The sequence below is a fragment of the Podarcis erhardii genome (genome assembly GCF_964252035.2).
Source record: "Podarcis erhardii genome assembly, chromosome: 3".
Lineage (NCBI taxonomy): Eukaryota > Metazoa > Chordata > Lepidosauria > Squamata > Lacertidae > Podarcis > Podarcis erhardii.
In genome coordinates this window covers 57,446,791-57,472,794 of record NC_138507.1, presented here as the reverse complement: position 1 = coordinate 57,472,794, position 26,004 = coordinate 57,446,791, and the positions used below count along the sequence as shown (strand labels likewise).

Here is a 26,004-nt window from a genome sequence, read left to right as displayed (position 1 = left end):
GCGGTCAGTCAAAAGCTTCTCCCAGGCTCACATCTGTTAAATAGGAAAGCAAGTTATAGCACAACATTTATACACTAATCTGACAATATTTGAGGGAAGGCTGTGCATGAAGCTATCACAGGGCAGGAATGTAGAAAATGGCTCTTAGGGCTAGGGGCTAAAGGGTTTGAACTGGTGCACGCAGTTACATTTTTGCAGCGATCATCCGTAAGTTGCTGCCCATCTGCCACTTTTCTTACGTTTGAATTCTATCATGGTATGAAAGTATGCGTGCTTAGGCTACAATCATATGTACATAAAACTCACTACACACAGGAAGGTGATGGGACAACATTGTGCTTGTGTAGATGCACGTAACTGGGATTTACAATTGACAGTGGCTCTACATGCTGACAATTTCTTCAACTATACATACATCTATACACCATGTACAGATTATTGCTCAATTCATTGTACTCAGCTGAGTGCAATGGAGTTTAGAGAGCAATCCTAACAAGTGAAGATATGATGGGACAACTGTTCTGTGCAAGACAAGTTGCAGCCTAACTGCATCTAGCAGGGGGTGGGGGTGGGGGAGTGGCAATATAATTCATTTGCTGCCTCTCCTATGAGATGAATTTCATTACACCTGCATTTTTGATAATTGTAAGTTTATTTTATGTATTCGTTGATGTATTACTTAACACCTTAGTCTCTAAGTGGTGCACAGTAACATTGAAATGACAACAACAAAAATCAGTTTAAAACAAAAACCATAAAATGCCTGCTGAAATTTTAAAAAGTCTTCCTTAGGCATTGCACCAAGATCTGTGGATGAAACTCACAAATGAACAGAGTTAGGATACAGTTTGCCCTCTATACCAGCATAACTTGCACTGGAGAGTTGCCCTCTAGCCAGCAGGAACAGATATGCCAGGGTGGCAAGGCAAATCAGACCTCTTTGACCTGAGCTAGCAGGGGTGTGTGTTAGAATGGCCAAAGCTGTATTGATGCCCAGCCCTGCTAGGCCCCCACTGCCTACAGAATGATGCAAGCATCACCCTGCTGGTACACATCCTTACCCTTCTGCCCACAAGCAGAGCCCAAAAATGGGGGGGGGGGCAGTGAAGGGACAGAGCTAAGCTAGCCTGGTATCTGAGCCAGGCCTGTTGGCTGAACCAGCTGCAAGCTAGTGCAACCATCTGTCTGTCCCTCCCCTTCTGCCCAGGCTGCTGTGAGCACAGGGCGAGAGATGCCAAGGCAGCCCCACCTCCACACTGTTTTAAAGTCATTTATACTGGGTTCAGGCCAGCTCAGCTGTGGGGTGGTGGGGATTTGTCACATCCTGACCTAACCTATCCCAACTGGCCTATCTGGGAGTTAAGATTCCATAAATACTCCTGGATAAATAAACATAGAATTGAGGTGTGGAACAGAGCCCAATTACATTCAGATCAGTGTTTGAAACTCCCATTGTTCTAGGCGCATTTTGCGACGGGGAATGTCATTAGTGCGGGCAGTTTCTGAGTTCTGGGAGCAATACAGTGGTACCTCGGGTTAAGAACTTAATTCATTCTGGAGGTCTGTTCTTAACCTGAAACTGTTCTTAACCACTTTAGATAATGGGGCCTCCCGCTGCCACCGCACGATTTCTGTTCTCATCCTGAAGCAAAGTTCTTAACCTGAGGGTTAGGCAGAGTCTGTAACCCGAGGTACCACTGTACTTTAATTTCAGATTAAAACTGCAGAGTGGAAGGAAAGTAGGACCTTTTTCTGCCACCCCAATTCCAGCTACTCTGAAGACTGGAAAAGACCTTCTTAAGAATATTAGGGGAAGGACTAGACCATGTGAAAAATAAACATAATATTTTAGTTGCAGTTCATTCATTTCCAGCTTTTGTATTCTTTTTATAAAAATGTGCACCTAGACATATGAGCATTGTTGCACCCATAATCTTAAATGGGTTATTATGCGCCCATAAATGGCTTAAGGTGCCATTTAGCTCCTAGCTTTCATATCTCAGTTTCTAACACTGATTCAGATGATTAACAAAGACAAGTAATGATGAATTTTAAAGAACACCACTTGCATTATTCTTGAGACAAATTACTAGCATATACATTTAATCAACAAGGAGGCTCTAAAATTTTATTCCTGTGATAAGGCAGTTGGAAGAGGTTTATGCACATTTCTCCCTCAAGAAAATGAAATCAAACATTTTCAGATATGTTAATGAGATGGAAGAGTGCTTCTTTTCACTTAAAAATACAAGGTGGAGAACATTCCGCTGTGATTACTAGGCCTAGAAACAACTCAGCAGTGTGCATGCGACTGACCGAGTCATAAGAAGAGGATTATACTTTCCACTGTGAGGACAGAGGTCATTAAGAAGCAAATGCTGCATGGAAAAGCTCTAATTTTACTAGATATTCCTTTAATAGCAAACATTTTAATGCTACCCATATCGAGCTGAAATGCATGAAATCTGCCATAAATCTGATGTGTACATAGACACAACAAACAGAGAAAACTATTGGTTAGGAATAAGGTTTATGGAGCAGTAGATTTTTAGGAGATATTGCAACAGTATATTTGCTTTGAATTGCCAAGCTTGTTATGCAGCAATCCAAGCAAAGCCCTAGGGAGATAATACTGCAATAACCCTCATGGAAAGATGGTTTATATATCAACCAGATGATCATTAGCAAAATAAAACTTCAGAAGGTATTGTGAAAGCTGTTTCATCCTCAAAGCCCATGAGAGCCTTTAATTAAACTAAATATTTATTGCTTTCACTACATTCGGAGTCAACAAAGGAACTTTCGTTCTGTGAGCGACAGGTAACCAGCACTCCTATCCCAGGAAGAGGACAAAAAATGTTAGTGGAAAATACAAGTGTGGAGTTGTTGTTGCTGTTTTAGTGTACAAAAAGGGGGCGTTTTAAAAACACATTACTGAAACATTATACACTGTGCAAGGAGAAGGAGAAAGAATGACAATAGAATTATTACTGGCTCAGGGTGGTGGCGAATGGATCTTGCTTGGAAAGTAACTGGGATGGCTGCTTAAACAATGCATGCTTACATGGAAATGTATTCTACTGAACACAATGGGACTCAACTTCAGGATTGTGCTCCACAACTGTTACGCTATGCACACAACATGCAAGGATGTCACACACTAAAACAGTCCAGTTATTTGGCTAATCAAATTGCACTTTATGAGAAAGAAGTGGAGTGGAGGGGGGCGGGCGATTTTACTGGTTTCTCTTAAGGTTCAAAAGTGGCAGTTTGTTAAGGGACAAGAAGATAACCGGCCATTCAAGGTGGTCAGCTGTGTTTTGATTCTCAGGAAACAGCTCCGACTGCAGCGAATCAGAGCAGAGCAAGACACCTTTGCTCGAAGCACTCAAAAATGTACCTTGAGAATATATATATAGCATCCATAACTCTACCGATCCACAGGAAAGAAATAACAGTGGACCTCACACTTTCCATAGAAAATTCATCAAATTTTGCCATGCGGGTCTCTTCAAAACTTTTTCTACCTCCCATCATGCAGAATGAGGGTGGGGTGTGGATACCAAAACATTACCCCCCCTCCAATATATAGATATACAGCATAGATAAATCACCGAGCGCGAAGCGGAGAGGGGAAAGGAGAGCGGAGAGACACCCCTTCCAGAAAGGAACCGGCGTGCGCGCCTTTCCGAACCGCTTGGCCGCCGAAGGAACTGACCTTCCTCCGCCTGCGCTTCCATTTCCCCCTTCAGGGCCCTCTGGGATCCGCTTCTTCGGCTGGGGAGAGACTCGCTGCGGCCCCTCGAGCGCTGCGCCGCTTCCCGCGCTTCCCGACTGTTGCTCCCGCTAATCGCCAGCCGCTACCGGCTCGCGCTCGCTCGGCTCCCTCCCCTCTCGCTCGCGCGCGGGGAGGCGCTTCGATACAGCGCCACCTGCAGGCCCGCTTCCCGCCCAGCACCCACGCGCCCGCCCTCGGGGCCGCTTTTTATACACGTGACAAGCTGCGCGGTGGTCAACACGTTTCTCTCTCCGCCGGGGCGGGCAGGTGGCGTGGAGGCGCGCACGACCTTCAGCTGGAAAACGTACGTTTAAAATGCCTCAGATGTACTATCGCCTAATGGTTTTGCATGTAGTACCTACTACCGTACTGAAATGTGAAAAATGACTCAACAGCCTGGCTCATAGGTTCCCCATTTTTCTAGTTAAAGTGAAAGCACCGCGCTGTTTTTTCTAAGAATGGCTTTTTAAAACCCCGGTTAAGGGAGAGATTGTTTTTGTTCCTGCACTTCATACTCCCCTCCCCGCCTCAAGTTCTCTGAGGGAGTCCATGCTAGCAAGGAGCTGCAGTTCCTTTTCTGAAGAGGCACACCAAATCCCCTCAGTTTTTACTTTTAGAAAGTTAGTGAAGGCAATTTTGCTCCAGTGGATTTTGATTCCCGATTAGTTCCGAGAGTCACTGTTGCTGCTTATACAAAACAAATTCCTTCCAGTAGCACCTTAAAGACCAACTAAGTCAGTTCTTGGTATGAGCTTTCGTGTGCATGCACACTTCTTCAGATACCTAACAAAACAAATTCCTTCCAGTAGCACTTTAGAGACCAACTAAGTCAGTTCTTGGTATGAGCTTTCGTGTGCATGCACACTTCTTCAGATACGAAGAAGTTGCTGCTTATGTCTGGGATCGGCTGGGCAGTTTCTTCTGTTTTCTGCTGCTGCTTCAGTATGTTTTTATAACGATGTTGTTACTGTTATGACTCCAAGGTGGCTGTGTTAGTTTAAATGCAAATACAGTACATAAGTGCACAGATGAGGAAACTTCAGTGACTGGCCTGTTTAGGGAAGTTTGTAATGTTTAACATGTTTTAAATATTCTATTGTGAGCCGCCCAGAGTGGCTGGTGAAACCCAGCCAGATGGGCAGGGTACAAATTGTTAGTTAGTTTTTTTTATTATTGGTGGTGGTGTGGCCAGAGAGCCGGGTTTGAATCTGGAACAGGTTCAGATCCAAGCTCAGCTGTGATCCTCACCTGCAGGAGCAACTACAGTGGTGCCTCGCAAGACGAAATTAATTCGTTCCGCAAGTCTTTTCGTCTTGCGAATTTTTCGTCTTGCGAAGAACGGTTTCCCATAGGAATGCATTAAAAATCAATTAATGCGTTCCTATGGAAACCGCCTTCAGACCAGGTCCGGGGACAGTCTGTCCCCCGACCTCTTCTGAAGGCCGGTGGGGGGCGAAAGTCTTTGCTCCCCCCCCGCCTGCCTTCCCGGGAGAGCGGAGAAACGCGGAGGTCCTGGACCTCTTCTGAAGGCCGGTGGGGGGCGAAAGTCTTTGTCCCCCCTGCCTGCCTTCCCGGGGGCTTTTAAATCGCCCCGGGACAGCGGAAAATTCCTCCGCTGCCCCGGGGCGATTTTAAAATGCTGGCGGGCAGCAGCGCTGCCGCCCGCCAGCATTTTAAGATCACCCCAGACAGCGGAGACTTCTCCGCTCCCGGGGTGATTTTAAAATGCTGTCCGGCGGCAGCGAAGCCTTCGCTGCCGCCCACCAGCATTTTAAAAACCCTGGGACAGCGGAAAATTCCTCTGCTGTCTGTGGTGATCTTAAAATGCTGGCGGGCGGCAGCGCTGCTGCCCGCCAGCATTTTAAAATCGCCCCGGGGCAGCGGAGGAATTTTCCGCTGTCCCGGGGCGATTTAAAAGCCCCCGGAAGGCAGGCAGGGGGGGACAAAGACTTTCGCCCCCCACCGGCCTTCAGAAGAGGTCCTGGACCTCTTCTGAAGGCCGGTGGGGGGCGAAAGTCTTTGTCCCCCCTGCCTGCCTTCCCGGGAGAGCGGAGAAACGCAGCGCTGCGTTTCTCCGCTCTCCCGGGAAGGCAGGCGGCGGGGGGGGGGAGCAAAGACTTTTGCCCCCCGCCCGCCTTCAGAAGAGGTCCAGGACCTCTTCTGAAGGCCGGTGGGGGGCGAAAGTCTTTGCTCCCCCCCCCCCGCTGCCTGCCTTCAAAAGCCGTCCGGGAAAGCGGAGAAAGCGTTTCTCCGCTCTCCCGGAAAGCAGGCAGGGGGGAGCAAAGACTTTTGCCCCCCGCCCGCCTTCAGAAGAGGTCCTAGACCTCTTCTGAAGGCGGGCGGGGGGCAAAAGTCTTTGCTCCCCCCTGCCTGCCTTCAAAAGCCATCCGGGATAGCGGGAAGCGCTTCCCTGCTATCCCGGACTGCTTTTAAAATGCTGGCGGTGGGGAGCAAAGCCTTTCGGCCCCCGCCGGCCTTCCTGGACCTCTTCTGAAGGCCGGAGGGGGGGGAAAAGGCTTTGCTCCCCACCGCTAGCATTTAAAAGAGGTCCCCGGAGATTTCCCTATGGGCTTTCTTCTTGCGAAGCAAGCCCATAGGGAAATTCGTTTTGCGAAGCGCCTCCAAAACGGAAAACCCTTTCATCTAGCGGGTTTTCCGTCTTGCGAGGCATTCGTCTTGCGGGGCACCACTGTATCCCTTTAACCACTCTCTCATTGTAAGGATAACTACTGCTTTGTGTTCCTTGTATTTTTATGCTGTGAAGTGCCCTGAGATCTACAGATGAAGGACAGTGTACAAATTTAATTAATAATAGTAATAATAATCCATGTAGTAAATCAGTAAAGGATAGCACACAACTTTTCTCATTCTCTGATTATTTCTGTAAATTTCCCAAGGCCTAACCAACCCTTATCCATGTGTAAAGCAAACATATGAACATGTTATATCCATTTTTTTCCTATCTGTTAAAGGACTCAACCAAATCCTAAATCATCTTCAGGCTGAGTAACTTTGAGCAAGCACATTCCAACTGTAATTTCTCATATATGATGAAATGGGAAAAATAACAATGAAGCTCAGAACATAATAATAATGAACCTGCTATGAAGAAAAGCAGAGAAAACTAGCATTATATCCCCAAAGGCTCACAACTAGTTTCACATGTAAAGCTGAACTCTCCACTTATGATAGTGGCATTTTAAAAATATGTTTTGTATTGTGTATGTCTGTCTTTTTCCAAGGGAAACAAGCCATATGTCCCACTTAGGTTCATATCATAGGTTCATGTCAAGTCACTGTCTGGATTGTGGCATTTACATGGACATACACTTAAGAGGATGAATATCATTAGCATAATTGCAGATTCCTCTTGGAACAAATAGTTAAGACCTTTTCCTTGAAAGGGTTTAGACATGGGTAGGCAAGCCAAGGCCCGGGGGCTGGATCCGGCCCATTCACCTTCTAAATCCGGCCTCCGGACGGTCCGGGAATCAGCATGTTTTTATGTGAGTAGAATGTGTCCCTTTTATTTAAAATGCATCTCTGGGTTATTTGTGGGCCCTGCCCAGTGTTTTTACATGAGTAGAATGTGTGCTGGGTTATTTGTGGGGCATAGGAATTCGTTTATTTATTTATTTTTTTCAAAATATAGTTCGGCCCCCACAAGGTCTGAGGGACAATGGACTGGCCCCCTGCTGAAAAAGTTTGCTGACGCTTGGTTTAGAGTGACATGAGTTTTCTTGATTTAAAGGAAGAAAAAGGCATACCATTACTTAGGTGGGGGTGGCGGCATCTAAAACAAGCAACTGCCTAAAGCAGTCTGTAACACTGCACATTACAAACTTCGTATTGCATCTTAATTTTGTTTCTTACAGATAAAAGTGTGAAAGATCATATAGCTGCCTAAGGCATCCTTCAATTTATACATGTGTAATGATCTTCCTGAAATCTGCCTGTGAACTGGTTTTGAATCAGAAATATTGTGGAATATAAATTATTAATTGCTTTCTTGGGCAAGTTGGCTCCTTTGTAATTTGCATTTCTACTTGGGATAAAGAAGAGATTTGTTATTTATGTGGGAATAGGAAGATGCATTTGAAAACCATAGATGTGGTTTTTGGGGTTTTTTTTTTTACATGTTTTTAAACGGGCACATTTAAACATAAACATAGAAGGGTCATAGAAGCCAGTGGATTTTCATCCACAGATTACCAAAACTTTTTGCTGGCAAGGTATCAGTGCTTACACTTTATATATATCAATTATAAAGATCAATGTATTACCATATAAAACAACCAGCCAAGGAAATGCTTAAGTTGGACCATATCGACAAAGATATGCTAAGACTACCATCGGAAGGTGCTCTAATATGATGCCCTGAAGAGCAAGTTACACACAACAACTAAAGTAACACACACACACACACACACACACACACACACACACTATCTATCTATCTATCTATCTATCTATGGACATACAAAATGTTCAATTATATGATGGTCTACAAAAACAGATTAAAAACCCTAAACATTGTAGGTGAAACCAAGTGTGCCACTCTGCTTGTGTAAAGAACTTTTGATCCAACAGACACCTCTAACAGTAGAAATGTAGGGGAGTCAATTTCTACTATAAATTGTCTAGGTCACATTACACCATATAAATGTTGTTTAAAATTCATCAGTGTTCAAAATTCTAAGACATCAAAACCCATCTACAATACCAGATTCCTATTTTCCCATTTTGACTACAACATCTGTCATTGACTTGTTGAGTTTCTTCATTGAATTTGCCATTTTGGAGATTTTATCCCATTTTTCTGATTCAAGAGACTGATGTAACACATGCCTTGTTTTTAACGCTGATATTGCTTCATCCAGCTGTAGCATCTTATTGGAAGTCTGTAGAAGACTGCTTTCTTTATCAATGAGCTAAAGAAAGAAAATTGTGAAAGAAAAGATGTTCCTTAGGAACAAATATTAAGCAAACACTTTTTAAAAAAATACACTGAATACCTCTTTCTTCTCTTTCCTAACAAGAAAAGGAAGTGCTTAGGATTTGGTACAGTGGATCTGGGCTGCAGCAACTGGAGGATGCTTAACCCATTCCTCTTTCCTGAAAATCACCTCTCAAACAACCTTTTGCCCAAAAGGTGCTGCAAGCAGACATACTGCACCAGGTGGTGAATGGCTGCCGTGGTTTTTTGAATGGATGGTGTGACTAATATTGTGGGAAAGGCTTGTGAATAGTGTGCTTTATGTTGACTGGGAATTTGTACCATGCTGCCTAGAAATTTTCTCCAATTTTAGTTATATATAGTTATTATAGATATGGATATTGTGTCTTTATGTATTTGGATTTTTCAATGTAAATCATCTGAAATTGGGCTTATGGTACATCTGTATATTTTAATCATGTATCTGGGTTTTCCTTATTGTAAACTGCTTAGAAATTCATTAATAGTAAGAGGCCTACTTACAAAGAAAAAAATAAGAGGTCTATAAATGGATGAAACTAATGCATAGCAAACTCAGTTGAGTACATTGGGAAAATGTTAATTCCCTCACGTTGTGGTCGCAATCCAGACTGGGTTCCCTGCATTTGCTTTTTTTAAAAGAGGAAAGACTGGTGCTAATCACATTTTTAAGCATCATGATATGCATAAGCATAATATGTAGTTTGGCCCTAGGCTTACAAGCAAAAGCAAATTAGATTTGCAGGTATATTTGTGCTTTATCATAAGACTGCAAACCTATGCATGCTTTCTTGGGAATACTTCCACAGAATTCAATAGGATTTACTTCCAAATAAACACACATAAAAGTACAATGTAAGGATTACTCAGACTTCATAAAGTATGCACAAATGATATAAATGCATATTTCCCTCACTTACACCTGCTTCCACTTCCTTCCCTTCCCTTTGTTATTTCATTTATGTCAAGTATTACATCCTAAGCCACCTTGGGGTATTGGTCCTTTGGTGCTCTGTAAAGCACCATACACAATGATAGTGCTATACAAATAATGATGATGCATTGTCCACCACATACATCATTAAATAAAGTAGGGTTTGTCAAGGGAAGCTCATAATGGCAAATGTTCCCAAATTATCAGTAAATAACATGATTTACATATTTGTCATCATGACTACATTACTTCTGGTAACAAGCAGTACACTTCTGAATACTAATTGCTGGGGATGCCAAGCAAGCATTAATATGTTCATGTCCTGTTTGTGGGATTCACAGAGGTATATGCTTTTCTTGTGTTCTTATATACACATAGGAATTATCTATTTGGGCTCCAACTGAGCCCAAAATGGCTTTGTTTGCAGACCCGCAACTTCATTATAGACTGGATAAAAGAGTTTACCTGGTTCTGTAGATTAGATGCAAGATCAACCAGCAGAACTTTGTCTCTTTTTAGTTCAACATTGTCCTGCTCCTCTCTGTCCAACAAGGCTCTTGCTTCAGTTACTTGACTGCTCATTGTTGCAATGCTTAACTTAAAAGATGTGTTTCCTTTTCCCAAAATTCTAATCTGTTAGAAACCACAAACAATAAATAAACCAGAAAGAGAGATAATAAAAGACTAAAGTATCAAAATAAAAATGTTTCAGAAATGTTTTGTCTCTGAAACTAATGTCAGTGTACTGGAAAAAGAAAATATCACCAGTCTTGAAGCAATGATTCTTCAACATCAACTTGGCTGGACTGGTCATGTGGTTCGGATGTCTGCCAAAGCAACTACTCTATTTCCAACTTAAGAATTGAAAGCGAAATACTGGTGGACAAGAAGTAAAGGGGCCCCTGACTGTTAGGTCCAGTTGCGGAGGACTCTGAGGTTGCGGCACTCATCTCGCTTTACTGGCCAAGAGAGCCGGCGTTTGTCTGTAGACAGCTTCTGGGTCATGTGGCCAGCATGACTAAGTTGCTTCTGGCGAACCAGAGCAGTGCACAGAAATGCCGTTTACCTTCCTGCCAGAGTGATACATATTTAACTACTTGCACTTTGGCGTACTTTTGAACTGCTAGGTTGGCAGGAGCAGGGACCAAGCAACGGGAGCTCACCCCGTCACAGCGATTCGAACCACGACCTTCGGATGGGCAAGCCCTAGGCTCTGTGGTTTAGACCACAGCGCCACCAGTGCCACCGTAAAAGAGGTTTAAAGATGCTCTTGAAGCAAATCTTTAAAAATGCAGTATAAGCATAGATAATTGGGAAACACTGGCCTGCGAGCACTCCAATTGGATAATAGCCTTTACCAAAGGCATAATAGAAGTGAAGAAGCACGAACATGGGACAAAATGAGCTAAGAGGAAGGCACGTTTGGCAAATCCTCACCGTGATCAACTCCCGCCCAGAAACCTATATCCGCACTGTGAAAGAATGTGTGGATCCAGAATTGGCCACCACAGTCACTTAAGAACACACCGTTAAGACCATGTTTATGGAAGACAGTCATACTTGGTCACAAGTGATTGGCAAAGAAAGAAAGAAAGAAAGAAAGAAAGAAAGAAAGAAAGAAAGAAGACAGTTTGACCCAGTCAAGAAAAATCCTTCAGTATTCCTTTATGCCTAGATTAGTGTTCTGATCTATGAACCTGCTAAGAAATGAGTCCTATTGCTCATTTTCAGAATTATAAAGCACGAAGAGAATCTCTAGCATCATACAACCTTATCCTCAAGATCTTGGAAGATGTTATTTTCCTGTTTCAGGAGTTCTTGGTGCCTCTTGATCTCTTGTCGCAGATGTTCTTCACGATCTTTCAAAGTAAGAAACTGAGCAATGCTGGCAGAGTGTGATGTATAGCTCTCCTCCTTGAGTGCTTTCTCCTGTAGCAAGTTATACAAGGGTGAACTAAGCATGAAATTACATATCTTGTACAGTTCTTGAAAGCACAGCAGTTGATCAGTGGCATTTGGAGTAATAACCTTCAAATAATTTAGTTGTGTAGCTGGACCCTTTCCTATGTCTGCCTACACAGGCTTTAACTTCCTACAGCTCCTAGTTAATTGGCCTCCTTAATGAAAGCTCCCAGCAAAAGGTTTGGGAAAGCATGCACTTATAACAAAGGACAACTCAGGAGGCACATGCTTTTAGTGCCTAACCAGTTGTACAAATGAAATTGGTTAAAACAGGTAATAGGAAAAATATAGAGCACAAGTCTGCTACATGACTGTTTTTTGGCCAGCATAACTCACAATGGATACACATCCATATTTGTCTACTATGAAGATAAGTGAAGAATCAGTTTCAAATCCAAACAAGTTCTGTGTGTCTTTAATCTGTTTGGAATCTGGAGAATCGGGTGCAGTGAATAAATGTATCCAGCTCTTCCTATGTAATACCCTTGAAAACACAGGTCACTCAGATTTTCTTTTCCTTGTTTCTTGGTGTCTGAATTGTCCTAACATTATGCTTTTGCTCAACACTCAAGGGATATTATATAATTATTATTATTTTCCCAAAGTGTTATTTAAACACTGAAGGAAATTATTTATACCCAGATCTCACAATCTAATTTGCATGACATAGATGTATTTTAAAAGTAGTAACATTTTCACCCCTTGAGAGATAGAGGAAGAATGAATATTCAGTTGGCCTACTTCTATCAGTGGCTTTCAGGAATTTACAGATTATTTATTCGTCAACTATTTACTGGTTTATGCAAATGAACTATAAAAAATAATTATTTGGCAACTTCCACGCACAAATCTGTTGAAAAACAGGAACTCTCCTATGTACAATCTTCTGCAAATAGTTTATAGTTAGATTGTTTCTTTTCTTACAATGTTTGTTTGCCTGGTAAGTTCCAAGAGCCTGGACCGCAGTGCAGAATTTTCCTTGTTCAGTGCTGTATAATCACCCACCATTTTACTTCTTAAGAAACGATCCTGTTCTGCTAGTAGCTCTCTCTCACGTATTTGTTGATGAAGGAGAGATATCTCATTCCTAACCAGAAAATGTATGCACATTTTATTTATCCAATCATTTATATCCTGCTTTTTGATTCAAGGAACACCTAACTTCCTAAGACAGCTTCACAACAATTAAAATCCACAGTAAAATAAGTCGCCACAATAAAAAATAATAATCAAATCAAATCAAATAAAAACTTGAACAGATAAAGGAATGGGTTATAATAGAAGAGCAATAATCAACTAATAAGCATGCTCTCCAAACACATGGATGAAGCCTGGTCCCTTGTGTGCTGGGGTACCCAATTCCAGGCTACGAAATGAAGTTCTGCAAGGACACAACTTTCTCTTTCCTGCAGCAGAAACTGTATTACTAAATCACAGCAGTTTTCAAAACTGTAAGGCAGGTCCTCCATATGGGAGACAATATGTTTCATGACTGGGTCAAGATCTGGAAGTGAATTGGCTCTTATTTCTTTTAGGCTACTTGGATGCAATGAATTATGAATAAAGGCATGAGTGGGCAGATGGTCTTGTAACTTTGTGGATATTTGCTGAATTTAAAACAATGCAACCTCAACTAGTCTTCACAATCTGCCAGATTCATTTGTTGATACCGTAGTTCGTGAGTGATTTGTTCTTGCATCGCTGCTGTTTTCTTAAAGATCTTATCTTCCATTTCATTCACAGCAGATTGAACTTTCAATAACTCCTGCCTCTTTTCAGAAAGCTGCAACTCCACTGCCTTCTGCTGTTCTGACCGTTGCTTAACCTTGATTTAATTTCAACAGGTGAAAGAAGGTAAGTATAGTTTATCACAGCTCAAACCTGGTTGCATGAATATGTGTCAATATTTGGGGCTTACAAATGGTTGCCATTCTGCAGTTTCCCAGATAGCAACATCATGTATGCAGATGAAGTTTCTGGATCCTTTCACCAAAAAGAGTCCAAAGATATAGCATGAGTAAAACACACACACACAAGCAACTGAAGGCTTTATACAGGGGGCTTCTTGCTTTATTGAGTTTGTATGAACACAGCCAAACAGATGGCCTGCTCTATCAACACCAGTCATCTGTTTTTATATGGTGATGACTAATTCTAGGCACCAACAACATCATAAGATGCCTAAGCTGGCCTTCTTTTCAGCAACGAGACTGAAATAGCATCACCGTAACTGTGGTGTAATATCCCCCAAACCAGACTGGGTAACAGTCTTGAGGCTTTGACCTCCCCTTGTAGCAGGTTGCTTGGTTGACTCATTTAAGACATTTTGGGTCACTTTTCCTAAACTGTTGTCTGAATCATACAGGCACCTCTGGTGTGAGATATCTAACTGCTGTCCTCCTCGGCCAGACTACAATGATAATCATACAGTGGTACCTCGGGTGACATACACTTCAGGTTGCATACGCTTCAGGTTACAGACTCTGCTAACCTAGAAATAGTGCATCAGGTTAAGAACTTTGCTTCAGGATGAGAACAGAAATTGTGCTCCGGCAGCGTGGCAGCAGCAGGAGGCCCCATTAGCTAAAGTGGTGCTTCAGGTAAAGAACAGTTTCAGGTTAAGTACGGACCTCTGGAACGAATTAAGTACTTAACCCGAGGTACCACTGTATTGGTATTTGCAGTAATTGCTAGAAACAAAGCAATCAGATTACCTTTGCTTGTAGTACTAGGATAGTATGTTCTGTGTTACTCAGGTTCATCTGTTGCTGCTCCAGTTCCTGTTGAGCACGCAATATCTCTACCTCTTTTGCAGAGACCTCTCTGTCATTTTGTTCCTTCTTTCTCTTTGGTGCTATGATTTCTTCTACCAAAGCCTGTTTCTCTTTTGAATGATGCTCTAAAGGAGAAAGGGAGGAGAATGTAAAATTCCAATTCCAATTGCTAGCATAAATAGGAATTTATTTCTAAAGCCTAAAATAGAACACTTAAAAACAGAAGTCGAACTATTGTTCCATAGTCAAATTAATTGACACACCATTTGAGGAAACGCTAACTGAAATGAAACCAAATCCAAAAGTTTGATGCTGCTTTCTTTTAAGCATATCATTAGAGCTGCATTTAGAAGAGCTCAGAATGAGAAGCGGGGACTCCCAATTTCTTTGCATGGCAAGGTCCCAAATCCTCCCGGGAAGTTGGAATAAAGACACATGAAATAGTATTTTGGGTTAATGAGTGAAAAAGGCCACAACGTTATTGGTTACAGAATATGAGTGGTGTTGGCTTAGGCATTGGAAACCACACAACTATATCTGATTCCTGCCTGTTCACAGGAAGTCTTGGGAGGGTTAACCACCAGTAGGGGGAGCCCTGCTGACGCACATCAACTAGGAACTCCCTCAGGGCCACCGCTAGGGGTCGTGCCATGGCCCTAGCCCCCTGTCTGGGGCTTCGGACAGAAACCATGCCCCCCAGATTCCTTTAACGGAATACCCTTGAATTAGGAAGGGTAGGTGATGGCCACTACCTCCCCTCCCCTTCAACCAAATATTCCAATGCCTAGCCGCCAAACCTTACAGAGTTGTGACAGTTTGCTACAAGGTAGGCGAAAAACCAAATGGCTGGTTCCAATTTGCCAAGTGGAAAAAATTCCTACCAGACCCCTTCAACAGGCGACCAACCGAGGTCCATAGAAAACTCAAGAGATAATCAGCCTAACTTTAGGGAGGGAGGGCGGGAGAACTGAGCGAGCAGGAAGAAAAGGACGGGAGTCCTCAGTTGTGGGCAGTTTAAATAGCCCGCACCATGCCCCCGGGATGACATAGCCGAGGACCCCAGCCCGCAACGTCATTTCCCCAGGAATGGGAAATGGCTTTCTCATGTTTTGTTTTTTATTTTTGTGAATAATCTGCCTGATCTACTCATGGCAAACATTCATTAAATGTATTGTGTGTTGCCATATGTGCTCCTTACAGAGACCTTAAAAGCTTCTCTTTCTGTCACAGAATGCAGATCTACATTACTATAATGTCGAGGGTAGAGATGGTTATGAAATTCATTAAAAGTGAGCAAAAAAGTGACATCTGTCGAAGCTTGCATGCTTGCACAAATTGAAGTTCAAAGCGTGATACAAAGCTTGCAGTCAAGTAACTATATTTTCATGAATCGTAACTTGTATAATTCTCGAGATACTGTTCCCAAAGCCCACATCACTGAAAAAAATCACACCACTCTATTCCTGCTCCCCTTTTTATTGGCCTACTTCTCATAAAAGTCTTCATCATTGAACCATTATCATACAGATATTCCTTGTTAAAGAAAGGCTGAATGCATACAGGTGTGATCAGTATTACAAAAAAAAGAAGAGCAAAGCCAGCCAGCTAAAGCCAGCCACTGATACAGTTTAATAAAATATATTTTACAGAAATGATCCAAACTCAGGTAAATACAACAACAGTTAAGAGATTAAGTGAAGGGGTAGATGGTGTATCAGCAATGCACAGGGCTAGTAGTTTTGTCAAAGGAGAAAAAGCTAAGCTGGGGAAAAAATTAAGTTGTTTTTTTAGTTGTCTGCCCTGCAGGCAAAAAAAGAAAACAGTGCCAACAAGGGGGCTACTTGGAAGCAGGAGACCACTGGTGGAGGATTGAAAATAATAATACAGAATGTCAACTGCATATAATATTATAGATCGTAGAAATAAGTTAAAAAACCACACCATTCTTCTGTGTTACTTTTGTGTTTCCAGGGGGACGATAATTTGCATTAAAGTCAACATCAGTCATGACATTTTTGAGCTAGAGACCTACTTTTTCAGCTCAAAGATCTAAATCTCAAAAGCAGGGGAATTTCAAGGTTGATATTCAAACTAAGGGCTGGATTGAATTACTGGACAGTTAGAACACAGCATTTTGCATTCATATTCTAAATGTTAGGCTTCAGAAAGAAAAGCCATTTATACGAAACTGCCTTTGGGTAGAGATGATTTCAAGATAGGAGATACAATGAAGAAATGTATACATCACCAAAATAGTGTGACACTTAAAATCATACAAACTGATGTGCTCAACTGGATAATGGATGTAAAGTGAAAAGGTCAAAAGAAGTGCCTTAGGCAGGAGGAGCTGCAGGAACCGCTCAAACATGTATCAAAGTTAATAGTGCAGAAGGTGGGGAGAAGGGAATGTAAACCAAAAGGAAAATGTAATAAATAAAACTATGGTTTTGAGCAGTGCTTTTTTTCTGGGGGGACGCAGTGGTACGCCTACCCCTAAACATTTTGTGAATCTAAGTTTGGCCTCATTGAGGGGCAGTATTTCAATATGAATAGGAAAATGAGAGTACCCCTAACCATTTTTTAAGAAAGACACCAGTTTTGAGTGTGTAAAAAGATCTTTGAACAAGCAGTAAGATGATATTAAAACTAGAATATTAAACAGTAGTATTAAAAATGGAAAACAAGAAGAAATCCCAAGACTTCTTGAGCAAAAGTAAAGATACATGCTGCTTTTTAGAAAGAGAAATAAAAAACAAAGATAGTATTTAAAAGGCAGATAAATTCAGAATTACACATTAAATTCAAGAATGCAAACATCTCCTAGTTCATGAAATTCTTGTGTTTGTGGAGACTACTTGTTTTTCAATCAAGGCTTGAAATATAGTTTTAACAGTAGTCAAAGCATGCTCATTGTAAGTCATGATGCTGTATGCTTATGGAGTGGCCCACAACACTTCTGCAGGGACCAATGTTGTGCTTTTCTATGCTGCCAAGCTTATGCTGAAAATTAAGAAAATGCTCTTGTGTAATAGTTGATCTCGGATTTTGGAAATTTATACATTTTTTTACTGTATGATTTAATGTATAATTGTCGTAAACCACTCTGATTACACACACACACACCATATAGCCGCATATAAATATGTTTTTTTAAATAAATAAACTTTACTATCTCAGTGAATTTGAGAAAAAGACAACTTTTAAAGCAAAATTGTCAAAGGGAAGGTAATCTTCATGGAAATTGTAACTAGGGAAGGAAAGGCTACCTCTTCCCTCTCCAGCTGCATTCTTTACAAAGATCCCGTCCTCCAAGCTACAATTAGGCATGAAAACAGCCTTCCATTGGCAGCAATACAGAATTAAAGAATGCAAAAATACAATTACATTACAGAAAGAATAATCAATAAACTCCATCACTGGAAACAAACTATACTTATCCTGAAGGCATAATTTGAAGTAGTAATACACACTTTCACCACGTGGTGGTGGTATTCTTTTTTAAAAGAATAGCACGGGATGGGAGGGAGTCGGAACCCTGAACCTCACTCTTCAAAAATGCAGCATTTCTATCTATATTTACACATGCTCCCTATTAAACATCTTGCTTCTTTCACCTTCTGTGTAATGATTTATCAATATCAAGCACCACTTGGCTCTTCAGAACTAGTAAAGGTCCAGTGGTTTAAAAAGGTTTGGTTTAACAAGGAAATTATGTATCCAGCATAGTTCCAGATTACTCAAAACCCAGTCAGTTTTGTGTTTATATCTGAGATGCCCATGTTCCATTCTTCCTCTGCCAAGGCAATATTCAGTCATTTAAATAGGAAAAGTACCAGTTTGTCTCCATCAAAATTGCAGCCTTTCTTCAATCATATTGGCTATTTGGATTATTTACTTTTTAACATCATATTTCCCTTTTACCTTAAATGTTCCTAAATAAATAATAACAATTTTATTATTTATACCCCACCCATCTGGCTGGGTTTCCCTAGCCACTCTGGGTCGCTTTTAGAATATATAAAATATCTGATACAGGGCTGCCTTCAGATGTCTTCGCTTTTTGCAGCAGTGAGGGAACCAGCAGAAGACCCTCAGAGGAGGACCTCAGTGTCTGGGCTGAGCGATGGGGGTTGAGACGCTCCTTCAGGTATACTGGACCAAGGCCATTTAAGACTTGGTCAGCACAGACACTTTGAATTGTGTTCAGAAACGCACTGGGAGATGCACTTGGTCTCTGGAAAATGAATTTAGGCTTGCTCTGTTTATAGAATATGTATCTTGGTGTTATGTCTACCAACAGTCCTTTCTCCCACAATTGCCAACTCATTAAGCCAAGGGCTTTCCTTACTCATAGTGTTCAGAAGCTAAAAGCCTCCAGAATTTCCCACTGTTTACTGTATAAAAAATAAATTTTTTGAGGGACGTGGTGAAAGAAGACACCAGGACTGCATGTCAGTCACAGGCAGTGCTTTTTTTTCTAGATAAAAGGGTGCTAGCACTCACCATGAAGTTCTTACAGTAAGTGCCACACTTTTAACCAGTGTTTTTTTTCTAGGAAAAAAGAGTGTTGGTACTGTGTAGCCTTGAGTAACAACCCCCCACCCGCCCATCCAAAAAAGCTCTGGTCACAGGAATAACATAAAATTAAATATTACCATCAGCCATGTTGATCTGGTTACTAAGTTGTTCCCTCTCTGTCTTTAGTATGTTCAAACCACTTTCTTTTCTCTTTAGCTCCAGCTGAAGGCCATCAGAATAAGACTGTAATTCCTGTGAACAATATTTATTGTTATTACTACTACAGTACATTGATAGCCTAACTAAGGGAGCAAGATTTACGTGTTCAACTGGAAAATACTGGTTATGCCATTAGAGAGATAATAAAGAAAAACACCTGTAGCTTTTGCAGCATTTGTTCTGTTTCAGATGCAATGAGAGGTTGCAGTTTGGTGTGTTTTTTAGCCTGATCACGAGTGATGACAGCAAGTTAAGGATAAAATGCAATTTGAAATTAATGTTAAAAAAGAAAACTGTCGAATTTTAAAATAGAAAATTGTCAAGCTGCTTTCATTCAGCTACCATAGAAATAAAATAATTTATTCCAATGTTCCTTTTGAAGTATTTCTTTTCAATACAGGCACCCCACCACGACTTATATGAATTCTATACACCTGCAACTGGGTTTGTGTGTGTCACCACAAAATAAACAAATAAATTATTTGAAGCAGGAAATAGGCAAAAATGGCACAGAAAAAGTGAGCGAACTGAAGAGTGGGCAAATACAGTTTGCATGGCCACTTCGAGTGTCTTGCTGCCCCAACTCAGCGTACTTTCAAGACTAACAGGGAGAGTACCAACAGGCCCCATAGTGGCTCTGGGCACTTGGAGCCACCCAGCCACTGATACCCAGCTCAACTTTCTGGTCACCAGAAGCAGACAGGGCATGCATGCGCAAAGGCACATCGCCACCTGGGGAAAGGCATGTGGGGACCTGCTGAGGGAGAGCCACTTTCCAGCCTCTCTCAATAGTGCCGTCCCCATTTTATGTGATTTAACGTATTCATGCGGAGTCCAGGAACGTAACCCTTGTGTATGGGTGGGGGGACTCCTGTATTCCATTCTTGTGATTATTTAATAGACTGGCTTTTAGTTAATAGTACAGGATATAGAAAATTAGCTTCCAGTTCAAGGAAGTAAATTTGCTGTTGGAGGTTCTTGATGTATTCAGATTCTATGCTTGAAGATGAATTATCCATTTCTAAAACCAAACAAAATAATTTTCATTTAGTGGAACATTTAATTATCAAGCAGAATAAAATCATTATTATGCATTTTTTTAAAAAAAATATTATTATGAAACAATCTGCTTTCAACAGTCATATTTAACATTTTATGTTCTCCAACAGCTACTTTGATGAAATGACGAACATGACCTATGATGCATTCTGCTAAGTTTCCCTTTCATTCCCTTTGACCTCTGTTTAAATCAATGAGAAAATTCTCACAAAGAGGGGAACTTTGTGCACATCAGAGCACACACTGCCTCAAGAAATTAACTGATCCACTTTTCCAACTCCTTCATCTCATACTCAGTTCAGGTTATCAAGACTGAGAGATATGTCCTTATTGTTCAGAAACTGTGCACTGTATGTAAAGGATATAAATGATACCTGACAGATTAACTAGACAGGTTCCAGTGGCAGTATTTCAAGAAAACTATTCTCCAAATATCCTGTAGTGTTCTACAATGAATATACAGTGGTACCTCGCAAGACGAATGCCTCGTAAGACGAAAAACTCGCAAGACGAAAGAGTTTTTCGTTTTTTGAGTTGCTTTGCAAGACAAATTTCCTTATGGGCTTGCTTTGCAAGACGATAACGTCTTGCAAGTTTGTCTCCTTTGTCTTGCAAGTTTGTTTCCTTTTTCTTAAAACCGTGCATTCAGGGGGTGCAGTTGCGACTTGACTTCGAGGAGCAACTCATAGCACGCGGTGTGGTAGCCTTTTTTGGGGGTTTTGAAGACTTTGGTGATTTTTGAAGCTTTTCCAAAATCCGTGCTTCGCAAGACGAAAAAATCGCAAGACGAAAAAACTCGCAGAACGGATTAATTTCATCTTGCGAGGTACCACTGTACTAACAAAGCCCAGCTAAATTAAGTTCAAGTATTTAGATGTAATCTGATTGTATTGCTTTGAATATAAATCATCTAAATATTTCACAAACAGGTTTTAAAGGAACCTAGCTACAAACTAAGAATGTGCACTACTGCATATCTAGACATAAGACCCTGAGTGATCCAAAAGTGTATGATAATCCTCCTTATATTTCACTTCTACATGAAAAAATAATATAATAATCAATAAGCTTTACACCAATGTAGTGTTTATAGGCTCAAAGACACCGGCAAATATGTGCATAAATATGTATGCTGATAGCTATCCTTCCATAGTTCTTTTTACCTCAAAGCTGGAAATGAAGCAGAACAGCACATTAGGGGTTTAGTCAGAATAAAGTCAATGCAGAGTATTAAACAACAAAGTGTTACAGAGGGAGTTTATAAAAGCATAGCTGTTCTATGGGTATATAAGGTACTCTTTGTTCAGGTTATTACAGAATTGGAGGGGAGGGAGGGAAAGAAAGGGAACAACAGAAATACTTTAATACGTTAGACAGTTGGCCTTATTGGAAAGCTGCACTGAATTAGTGGTTGTTTCAGAAAGCAGTTTCCAGCGCCACCTGGCCTCTTTATTACTACAGATCCTCTCACCTCATAAAAGCAAGCTGAAATTAGTGTGAAGCCAACCACCCCCCAAATCATTTTAATAATAATAATAAAAAAAACCTGAAGAAAGAGTGAAACACCTTCCACATTATCTCAAATTATCTGAAAGTAGAAGGGAAATACTCTCTGGCTTCTGCCACCAGCCAATGGACATAGAGCCCCTGGAAAGTTGCACCAAGGCAAGGGGAAGATCAACCTGGTCCCATCTATTTGCCAGAGAAGGAGCAGCTGAAGGAAGATTGCTCTTTCAGGAAGGAAGGAATGTAGGAAGCAAGCAAGCACTTTGCTTCAGCTGACAGTTGCCCTGGGATGGCAGAAGCAAAGGAAATGACACTTTGGCTCCAACCACTGGCCAAGGAACAAGAGTCAGTGGGCCAGATTCACCTAAGTTGTTGAGCTAGTGGAAGCCAGTCCCCCAAGTGCAACCTGACTCCCACACCTTGCCCAAATCTGCTCAGGAGAACCCCCAGAACAGCACAAGGGGGAAGGGGAAATGCTTGCATGATGATGAATTTCACCAGCTGTTCAGGCAAGTACACAAGCAAGGGGAGATCAGCCTGGCATGAACTGAATATAAATGATTGTAGCTCACTGCTTTGTCCCTTGTCTTCCTTTTTCCACCACTCCTCTTTCCTTCGGTGTCTTGACTTTTAAAATTGTAAGTCTGATGACAGGGTCTGTTTCTCCTTTGTATTGATGTAAGCTACTATGGGAGGCAATAATGGTCTGAAAAGCAGGATAAAAATTCAGCAAATAATAAAATAAAAATTGCAACCCCAAAAGCTTTAGATTCCCAAAAAATGTGTCTACATTAGCTGAAAAGGTATTAAGGAAAATAACATAATTTATTATGCCATCCTACCCACCTTTGAGCAGACTGGCAGAATATAAAATTACAATAATAATAATGAGTACATTTATAGCCCATCTTTCTACAAAGGAGCTAAAGGCAGTGTACACAACCCTTCTCAATTTTTATTCTCACACGGCCCAGTGACCATGGCTAAGTGGGGTTTTGAATCTGTCTCCCAGGTTCTACTCAGTCCCTCCTGCCGACTATGTTACATTAGCACAATGGTGTCATTTCTCAATGGAAAACAAAAAATACTATGATACCTTTCAACAAGGTGGTTGAAACGAATCCATGCTAGCTAGCAAGGTACACTAAAAGACTTACAAGTGCAATCCTGTACAAGGCTACTGAGCAACTTCCACTGGCTTACACCCAGGAAACTGATAACAGAATTGCGCAGTACATAGTTTTCCATTGGTCAAGTCCAGGGTGGGGAAATGACTTGACCTAGAGGCCACATTTCTTCATAGGCAACGTTCTGGAGGCCCAATGCTAGTGATAAAACTGCCCTTGTGGGGATAGGAGCTGTGGTCTGAGAAGGGGTGTGGCTTGGGAACAGTCCCAGGGACCAGATAAAGAGATCTGGAAGGCTGTATTTATTCGATCCCAGGTCCCAAAGTGCTGCTGATTAGATAAAATCTGTCCGTCTATCTTTCTGTATATCCATCTATTGGTAGGTCTCTGAGTGTTCAACTCACAGCAAGTCTTCCATTAGTGAGGCAGGAAATGCAGCGATTTTTTGAGAGTCATCCCTCGAAGTCCTCATCTTGTCTAGAGGGTTAAGATTCCCTCCAGAGCAAAGTGGGGCGTGCAGATGGAGATACAGTGGGGAGGGATAATCACTGAAAATTGCTTCCTTTCCCACTCTACATTTTTAAAAACTAGCTTATATATGTGTGTGTGTGTGTGTATATATATATATATACACACACACGCGTGCGCAAATGCTTTTTAAAACACTTTTATATTTTAATCATAATTACAGTAAGGATAATCACAAGGATGTATTTGGTGGGAGGTGTAATTAAAAAAACAGAGGAAAATATTAAGATTGCTAATATAACCGGGCAGTTCTATAACCGTTATTTTACCATGGCGATTCATGTCCTAAAAATCCGTTACCCTTTTCAGGCAGGTGGGCATCAGGGAGTTCACGGCGCAGCTGCTTATTCCAGCACTGCAAGAAGAGTAACAAGCGAGTTTGTGCAAAAGCGGTTTGCAAAGGTTGCAACGTGAAGCAAGAACTAAACAAAAACCCACTTCCCTCGGCGCACCAAATTCCGGGTTTCAAGGGAGAGCAGGATCTGCCCCCGCCCCCACCGGCTGCCTATCAAACAGCGAAGGTCTTTTCCTTCCCTTTAGCCGAGGGCTCCCCAAACAGGAAAGCGCCCCAGGAGGAACCACCTCGCCGGAGCGGCAGTCCCGGTAGCCATGGCGACCCAAGCTCCGGAAACAGCTCCGCCAAGCGGCGCTTCCTAGGGGCGGGCTCGTATTTGGGAAGCAGCGGCGCTGATTGGAGGATTGCGACGCACCTGATTGGCGCGTCTTGCTCTGAGCAGCTGCCAGCCATGGGAAGGCCAGCTGCGAGGCTTTTCCCTTTCGCTTCTTGCAGGCGAAAGGCCAGCTGGTGGGTTCGCTCCGAGCCTGCCTGGAAACCGCTCCCTTCCATCTGGATCATCGGGCAGGGCTTTGCAACGCCCAAGCCCTGGCTTAAGCGAAGCCCTGCTCCGAGTCCCAAGCTTTCACTTTTCAGAGCAAACGTGGAAATTCTCCCAACGAAAAGATTTCTTAGGAAAAGTTAAAGGAAGCTGGCCGCGGAAAAGCGAGGGCTGCACATCTCACCCAGTCATTCCTCCTATAGGTGGACAAGTGCAGATTGCAACGTGCCCTGGGGGTCTCCTGGCGGGATGGAAAATAACTAAGAATTATGATTAATCCGTAGGCGATGTTTACTAGGTGCTGCAGAAAAAGGATTAGAACAGTGCTTGGTTTAGGGCAGGAGATCTAAGCAAACCTGGGAATATTTACACCTGCCTCCGAGTACTACTTAGCTATAAGGACATTATAATTCTACAGCCAGGCTCATATTTATATGCTGGTTTTTTTCCAGGCAAGTCCATCAGGTGGCTTACAATATATAGAGTAATATTGCTATAATAAAATTAACCCAATGAAAAATCAAGGCAATATCTTTTTTTTCTTCAAAACTTTATTAGCTCATTGTTTTCTAGGAGATACCTTAATCCAATAGCGTGCAAATAAAATAAAAAATCCACTATAAATATATTTGCAAACTCTAGACACTAAACACGCGGAAGATTACAGTTTTTGGGTCAAATTCATATTTTATTTTTTTTACACAATTTCTAGTGTCATTATGGTCCCATTTCATTTCATCTTTATTTTTAATAAAAACATTAAATGGAATGCATTCTCAAGCATTGGATTATCAATTTTACCAGCAGCTTCTGATCTTCATGTGGCAACACTTTATTCTGAAACTGCTTATCATAAAGAGGTTTTCAGAGTGGAAATGTAGTACATAACAATCATAAATTATCAGCAGCAAGGTAACCAATTTTCAAAACAGTTGAAACTTCATTTAATTTCAAAAGGTCCTGTCCAGCAGGACATACAGCAAGAGAATGCTATTCCTTGTGTTCTAAGTTTTGTATACATGCGCACATACAACCCGTGTATTATCTAATGACGATATTAGATCCATGTGCCAGGACATATTTAAACAGTACTAGTACATTCTGCACCAACAAAAGACAACAAAAGACAGTGTTTAGGCCATCTTGAAACAAAAGGCACTCGCTTAACAAGGCCAGGCATATGTTACAAAGTGTTTTTTGATGCAAGTTAATGCCAACATGATGTACAAAATGAACATTGGCAGCCTAGTTGTTTAGGAAGGTGCTGGGAAAATATTGCCTTGAGTATGCTACTGGATTTTTTGTTGTTGTTTGCCAAGCTCCTACACAGATATAACGTGTATAAGAAACGTATTGCTACTTAAGTACTTTGAAACTTTAATCTAAAACACCACAAACAAAACATTGTTTTCAAGATCAAATGGCTGTTCCACTGATATCAACCATAAATAGGTAAATGGAACCTCCATTTACAAATGTTGTATTACCTGGGACAACCAACAAGAAATGACCATGATGTTCAAGCCCTGCCTGTGAGCTTGCAAAGCTAAATGCTGTTGGAGACAGCATCCAGAAAGGTATTTCTTATGAAAATGGAGAGGAACCGAATATTTTTTTAAACTGAGCCATGTATTATTATATACAGTGGTACCTATGGTTACGTACTTAATTCGTTCCCGAGGTCCGTTCTTAACCTGAAACTGTTCTTAACCTGTTCTTAACCTGAAGCACCACTGGCACAATGGGGCCTCCTGCTGCTGCTGGAGCACGATTTCTGTTCTCATCCTG

At 41.6% G+C, this 26,004-nt stretch overlaps 3 protein-coding genes and 1 long non-coding RNA gene across 11 annotated transcripts in view; 2 read left to right on the top strand and 2 right to left on the bottom strand.

Annotated features, from left to right (window-relative positions):
• Positions 1 to 1,734, top strand: part of HDDC2 (HD domain containing 2) — a 39,123-nt gene extending 37,389 nt beyond the window's left edge. Inside the window, exon 6 of the mRNA XM_081856270.1 lies at positions 1,715 to 1,734. Coding sequence (XP_081712396.1) covers positions 1,715 to 1,719 — 5 coding nt within the window. The 3' untranslated portion in view covers positions 1,720 to 1,734. The remainder of the gene's footprint in view (positions 1 to 1,714) is intronic.
• TPD52L1 (TPD52 like 1) overlaps positions 1 to 3,880 on the bottom strand; it is a 30,729-nt gene extending 26,849 nt beyond the window's left edge. The window contains exon 1 of one of the 3 annotated variants that reach the window (XM_081856262.1): positions 3,719 to 3,880. In XM_081856262.1, coding sequence (XP_081712388.1) covers positions 3,719 to 3,740 — 22 coding nt within the window. In that variant the 5' untranslated portion in view covers positions 3,741 to 3,880. Of the gene's footprint in view, positions 1 to 3,614; positions 3,637 to 3,718 lie in introns of those variants that run through there. The other 2 variants (XM_081856263.1, XM_081856264.1) reach the window with 2 other exon arrangements.
• Positions 3,881 to 3,956: 76 nt separating this feature from the next.
• LOC309338809 lies at positions 3,957 to 18,451 on the top strand. Its single transcript, XR_014155054.1, has 3 exons — positions 3,957 to 4,082; positions 13,393 to 13,503; positions 16,395 to 18,451. It is a non-coding gene; the product is annotated as an uncharacterized lncRNA (long non-coding RNA).
• On the bottom strand, positions 7,973 to 24,049 carry LOC309338781 (uncharacterized protein). Of its 6 annotated transcripts, none has more exons than XM_081856211.1 (12): positions 23,963 to 24,049; positions 23,650 to 23,735; positions 22,298 to 22,431; positions 20,091 to 20,181; positions 19,318 to 19,396; positions 19,079 to 19,193; positions 14,364 to 14,548; positions 13,320 to 13,474; positions 12,574 to 12,736; positions 11,458 to 11,616; positions 10,153 to 10,320; positions 7,973 to 8,709 (listed from the first exon to the last, which is right to left on the bottom strand). In XM_081856211.1, exons 4-12 carry the CDS (start codon positions 20,177 to 20,179, stop codon positions 8,509 to 8,511), a joined length of 1,314 nt encoding a protein of 437 aa, XP_081712337.1. In that variant the 5' UTR covers positions 20,180 to 20,181; positions 22,298 to 22,431; positions 23,650 to 23,735; positions 23,963 to 24,049; the 3' UTR covers positions 7,973 to 8,508. The 6 variants fall into 6 exon arrangements, with proteins under 6 accessions (XP_081712337.1, XP_081712341.1, XP_081712338.1 ...); XM_081856215.1 differs by having other exon boundaries at positions 23,681 to 23,735; positions 23,963 to 23,981; XM_081856212.1 differs by lacking the exon at positions 23,963 to 24,049 and adding an exon at positions 23,833 to 23,958.
• Between the last annotated feature and the right edge of the window lie 1,955 nt (positions 24,050 to 26,004).